The 5,423-nt window shown below is 47.0% G+C and overlaps 1 protein-coding gene across 1 annotated transcript; it reads left to right on the top strand.

Moving 5' to 3' along the window:
- The first annotated feature begins 1,222 nt into the window (after window positions 1-1,222).
- Window positions 1,223-4,157, top strand: LOC119308326 (protein STRICTOSIDINE SYNTHASE-LIKE 10-like). Its single transcript, XM_037584434.1, has 3 exons — window positions 1,223-1,808; window positions 2,872-3,138; window positions 3,309-4,157. The coding sequence occupies exons 1-3, from the start codon at window positions 1,528-1,530 to the stop codon at window positions 3,883-3,885; spliced, it is 1,125 nt and encodes a 374-aa protein (XP_037440331.1). The 5' UTR covers window positions 1,223-1,527; the 3' UTR covers window positions 3,886-4,157.
- The last annotated feature ends 1,266 nt before the right edge of the window (window positions 4,158-5,423 follow it).

Below are 5,423 nucleotides of genomic sequence, written 5' to 3'. Positions count from 1 at the left end.
CCCCGGGTCCACTAGGATTGGCTGGAGATGCAGGCGTGGGTGCCTCCTATGGTGGAGGCGACTACCCAGACTCGGTGACGATTGTCGGGCTAGGAGTAGATGGTGTGCCTCTGCTCTTCCTACTGTGGTTGAGTGTGTTATGAAATGAGCGGCGTACAGTGTCTGGCGACAGGGATGCCGGGGTGGCGGCCCCGGATGGCGGTCCACATGGTTGCTCTCCGGCGGGCATCATCGCGACGATGGTGGCTCTCCTTCTGGTTTGTGTGGGCGACGGGGGGTGTTGCGGCGGGTGGCTCGCGTGTGCTCTCTGTCCTCGGGCGACACCCTGATCTGGATCTACGGATCTAACCTGGTCACTTTCGTCCTGGCGGTCTCGTTGTGGCACGGGTGACTTGCAGAGCGAAAGACCATTGGTGTCACGCTCTTCTTGAAGACGCTGTCGAGGTTCTTCTCTCCGTGTCAGGGCTTCGGGTGAAGACCTTTGTCCACTGTGGACTCGGCAACGGCGACGCTATGCGCCGTTCTCCCTTTTGGGGGCGTTGTCGTGGAGTTTAGGTGTGCTAGGTGATCGCGTGGGCTGTGTTCAGATCTTTGTGTGTTCTTTGCTGGTAGCGTAGTCGCGTGCGTTCTGCGTGATCTGATTATCATGGGATCGGCTTTGTATGGGCATGTACAATGGAGGCATCATGTTGATGGTGCCTCATGCCATCCACGTAGATGAAATAACTAGTATGATTTACATGTATAAAATAGACAATATTCTATTAGGCCCTCACCTCCCTCCTTTTTTTTGAATTTTCACTCTTCCTTTTGGTTCTCTCTCTTCTCTTTTCCCATTTCTTCATCTTTTTGTCAGGGAAGAGGCCGGTTCTTCGGCAGTAGGCAGGTTCTCTCCAAAAGCAGATGATTAAACCCATTTGGACCACTTTTGGTTGATGTGGCAACTGAGGCATCTGTCCAGCATAGAGCATTGGCCATGCCTAAGGGGACTACCTCACCACCTTGCATCGTTCGCCTTTGTATTTTGATGGTTGTTGTTTTTTATATAAAGCGGGACCAAAGTCTATTTCGAGAGATTTAAAGGTGAGGATTCATTTACGGCGAGCTTTCCAACCTCAGGATTAAAGCAGACTTTACTCAATTGCACGAAAGTGCCATGGCTTTGGGTGTGTGTCATGCGTGCGTGCTGCCCGCGTCTCCGGGGATAAGTGACGTGCGCGCCACCGAAGTCTCGTCGTCTCCTCTAGGAGTCTGGGCACCGTGACCACCGTCCGTCCCACCTGCCAAGGGAGCGCCATACACGAAAGACGACGAGACGAGACCAGAGCACCAGACATACTACTATACTGCATCGTATACGAGTACGACGCGTAGGACTCCAGGTCTCATCCCTTCCCTTTAAATCCGTTCAAACTAGCGTGGGCGTCGCCGTGTCAGGCGGCCATATATAGCCCTTGTCGCCCGGCGTCATCTATATTCCCCTGCGTTCCATCGATCGTGGTATCGCCGCGTACGTGGCTGGCGACCATGATGACCATCAGCTGCAGGCTCGTGGCGGTCGCCGTGGCGTTGGCCTTGGCGGCGGCGCTCCTGTCGTCATCGCCACTGCGCGGCGACGTGCGGGCGGTGGTGGAGATACGCGACGTGGAGCTGATCCCCGTGGACGGCGGCGCCGCGGGGCCGGAGAGCGTGGCGTTCGGCGTGGGCGGCGAGGGCCCCTACGCGGGCGTGTCGGACGGGAGGGTCATCCGGTGGCTCCCGGACGAGGGCCGCTGGGTCGAGCACTCCTCCGCCGCCGCGCCAGAGCTGTAAGCCTTCGCACTACCGTGTCTCCTTGCTTCTCCGATTCCATAATGCATCTGCATGTGTTGCATGACGAGCCCTCCAACCCCCCTCAAAGTAGAGCAACCTCATCAGTTTATTCCTTCTTTTTCTTTGAGAGGAACGAAATAGCAATTCTCAGTGATTGTGCCTTGCACGACTCACTTCTGATCAACTCAGTGATTCTTTCCTTCGACTATAATTAACTCTCTGATTGATGGACGGCACGCCGCTCGATCGGAAACCGACGTTGTACTACGTACTACTACGGCGACTATGATTAATTAGAACCGCTGGTTAGCTAAATCGTTTGGTAATGATGTCACGTCACAGTATGGCTGCTCCTGCTTTGCCGCGCTACCCGCCGGAGACAGAATTGTCGATGGCTCCACGCGCGGACAAGCAACCAAATGCTGCACTGTTGTTATCTTCTTCAGCACAAGGCAAAAAGGCAATCACCGTCTCACGTAGCTGCCCTTCCTGTCCTGTCTCCGACACCCGTGGCAAACTACCAATTGGATCCAGATTTTTCCCGGGGGGACTGACTACTGACAGGACAGATAGATACTCCTACTATGTCGTGGATCATATGCGAATTTTCTTTTCAAAAATGAAGGCTGTGATTAACGTAGATACACAGAGAATTGTACCTGCCGTGAATCCAAAATGCCATTTCTAACAAGAAAGCAAAAAACAAAAAACTATCACATCCCTTGAAAATATACACTTCTCCTGAATTGGGAAAAATTTTCTGATAACAATAAAACGAAACCATCTACACTGCTTTTAAGCAACATCTTGATCCGATCATGTCAGAAATTCAGATAGATAGCGTACCCCCATAAATCATGACTGGTACAACACCAAAGTACTACATATGTACCACGTGTGTAGTACTGTAGTCTTATACGTCACATTCTGATGAGAATGTAGGGGACGAGTAATAGTGCTGAGTATCAACATCGTCCACATTTAATTAACATCAAGGCGAGATAGCTAACGCTAAGCGTCTTTGATTTGACTAAAGCTGATCACTCGTGTGATCTGCAGATTGGATAGTTGCAGAGGATCCCAGGACCCGATGAAGGAGCACGAGTGTGGGCGCCCGCTGGGCCTCAAGTTCAACAATAAAACTGGGGAGTTGTACGTCGCAGATTCCTATTTTGGGCTGAGAGTGGTCAGCCCCGGGGATAACGTTTCAAGGCTGATTGGGCCTGGACAGCCTGGGAGCCCCTTCAGCTTCGCCAACGGTGTCGAGATCGACCAGGAAACTGGAGTTGTCTACTTCACCGAGACCAGCACGAGGTTCCACAGAAGGTAACGCCATCCCCTTCAGTTCTTCTGCTTACTTTGGTGAAGTTTTAGGCATGTTTTAAGTGCATGAATATCCGCACGAATCAGGACAAATTCTCACATTCCAAACACACAAGCATCGTTATTTGTACTACTAGTTAACCTAACGACTGAGGCTTGTATTTCATTTGCAGGCAGTTCTTGAACATTGTCATATCCGGTGACGCCACCGGCAGATTGCTCAAATATGACCCTAACACCAACGAGGTTCAAGTCTTGGTCGACGGCCTGGCATTCCCCAACGGCCTTCTCATGAGTGAAGACGGATCCCACCTTCTCCTCGCCGAGACCACAACTTGCAAGATCCACCGATACTGGCTCAAGACACCCAAGGCCTCAACCCTCGAGGAACTCGTGCAGCTACTGGGCTTCCCGGACAACATCAAGGCGAGCCCGAGAGGCGGCTTCTGGGTCGGCCTCCATGGCAAGCGAGGTAAGATCGCCGAGTGGTCCACCTCTTTCCCGTGGTTGAGGAGGTTGGTCATGAAGCTGCCACCCCAGCGCGTGCAGCGTGTCATGGCGTTCCTGAGCCGGTTTGGAAGTCAGGTGATTGCGTTGAGGGTCAGCGAGGAGGGGAAGGTGTTGGAAGAGGTAATCGTTCACGACACGGCGAGGAAGATGTTTGGATCCATCAGTGAACTAGAGGAAAGGGATGGGTGCTTGTGGATTGGCTCGGTTCATTTGCCTTTTCTTGGGCATTACTGCCTATAGATAGATTGAGTGATGATATACAGAGTGCAAAGAGGGTGTGTCGTGTTGTCTCGTTTAGTCATATAGAGGAAATTAGATATTACCGTATTAGGATACATTATTGTGTAGAAAAGGTATTGCCTAGACTTTAGTTTCTTTTTCATTTTTTTTTGAAGTTGTGTCCCTTATAGCTTCACTTTATTGGGAGTGACTAGCATATAATCTGTACATGTGGTGCAAAAACTAGAAAAACTATTATAGGCCATCAGATCAAACATTAATGGTGCGGATTATAGTGGAGGCATCTCATGCCACTAAATGTATATTTCATGGATAGTTAGATACTCCCTCCATTAAAGGCCACTATGAAATATACATTTTGCATCTATACAAGGCCACCAACAGTAATCGAGGAAAGAATTAATGATATTTTCTCGTACTAGCAACCCGTTTACTACTCGCATGCTTGCAATCATAATGGCACTAGCTACTTTCTCCACTCAGTTTTCTTGCATGCATGTTACGTATTAATGGTCCCAATAAACAAAAAGAAAAGCAGGCTTGCAACATATGCATTAAATTTTATCTTGGTAGTACCTGTAATCTGAGTTTGTGGCCTTGTACATAAAAATGAAGGGAGTATAAGACATGAATTTTCTTGTTTTCAAGTGTTTTGTCCTGAGTAAAGACTCGCATCGACTTGATGCTTCATCTTGGCATATACCACTTCCGTAGTGATCTTGGCACACACTGCGAAATTTGAAATTTCAAGTAAAAATCAGAATATATGAACAAAATTTTAAAACCAATTTATTTTCAATTTACGTGAACATATTTTGTGTTTGTGTAAAAAAATGAATACAGGATTATTTTCTAAATTCCAAACACATTTTGAAAGCACGAACATTATTTGAAAATGCAGAATTGTCGAAAGCACAAAAACTTTGCATGGTGCCTTGGAATGGTGATACAAGGCCCTAGAAAAAATTGGTCCATTTAAACGACGTTGAAAAAGGTAACGTGAGATGGAACCAGCCGCCCAACCCAAACGCCCTACTCAAACTTTTTTCCATTAAATTCGTGAACATTTGCTTAAATTTGCAAACATTGTTCTCAAATTCATGAACTTTTTTTCCATACCCAGGAACTCTTTTCAACTTTTACAAACATTTTTAAGAAGCCCGTAATTTTTTAAAAAAAATCATAAACATTCTTTTTCAGAATTGATGAACTTTTTTCAAATCGGCGAATACTTGGCCCGGCCCAACAGATACCCGTTGGAAGCGATGCAGTCGCCCAGTTGGAATACCAAACTTTTTTAAACAAAATTAAATATTTTAGGAATACCAAAAAACGTTACCATTTTCAAACATTTTTTACAAATTATATAAATGTTCAAGGAATTTCAAAAAATGTTCCCAATTTTGAATATTTTGTTCATAAATGTAATAACTATTTCTGTTTGAAAATGTTGATAAATGTTACAGAAAGTATGTGGTTTGCAATCTGTGTACAACATAAATATCTGGGAATTTATTAACAATTTTGGAAAAAGTGTG

This window comes from Triticum dicoccoides, chromosome 5B (assembly GCF_002162155.2).
Source record: "Triticum dicoccoides isolate Atlit2015 ecotype Zavitan chromosome 5B, WEW_v2.0, whole genome shotgun sequence".
Classification (NCBI taxonomy): domain Eukaryota; kingdom Viridiplantae; phylum Streptophyta; class Magnoliopsida; order Poales; family Poaceae; genus Triticum; species Triticum dicoccoides.
The sequence above is the reverse complement of the archived record's forward strand: the minus strand, read 5'-3'. Positions and strand labels throughout refer to the sequence as shown.

Excerpts from the sequence above, each read along its gene's own strand:
- LOC119308326 (XM_037584434.1), top strand. The coding sequence starts at position 1,528 with ATGATGACCATCAGCTGCAGGCTCGTGGCGGTCGCCGTGGCGTTGGCC. Across the intron at positions 1,809-2,871 it reads TCCGCCGCCGCGCCAGAGCT|ATTGGATAGTTGCAGAGGAT; the intron begins GTAAGCCTTCGC and ends TGTGATCTGCAG. Across the intron at positions 3,139-3,308 it reads AGCACGAGGTTCCACAGAAG|GCAGTTCTTGAACATTGTCA; the intron begins GTAACGCCATCC and ends TTTCATTTGCAG.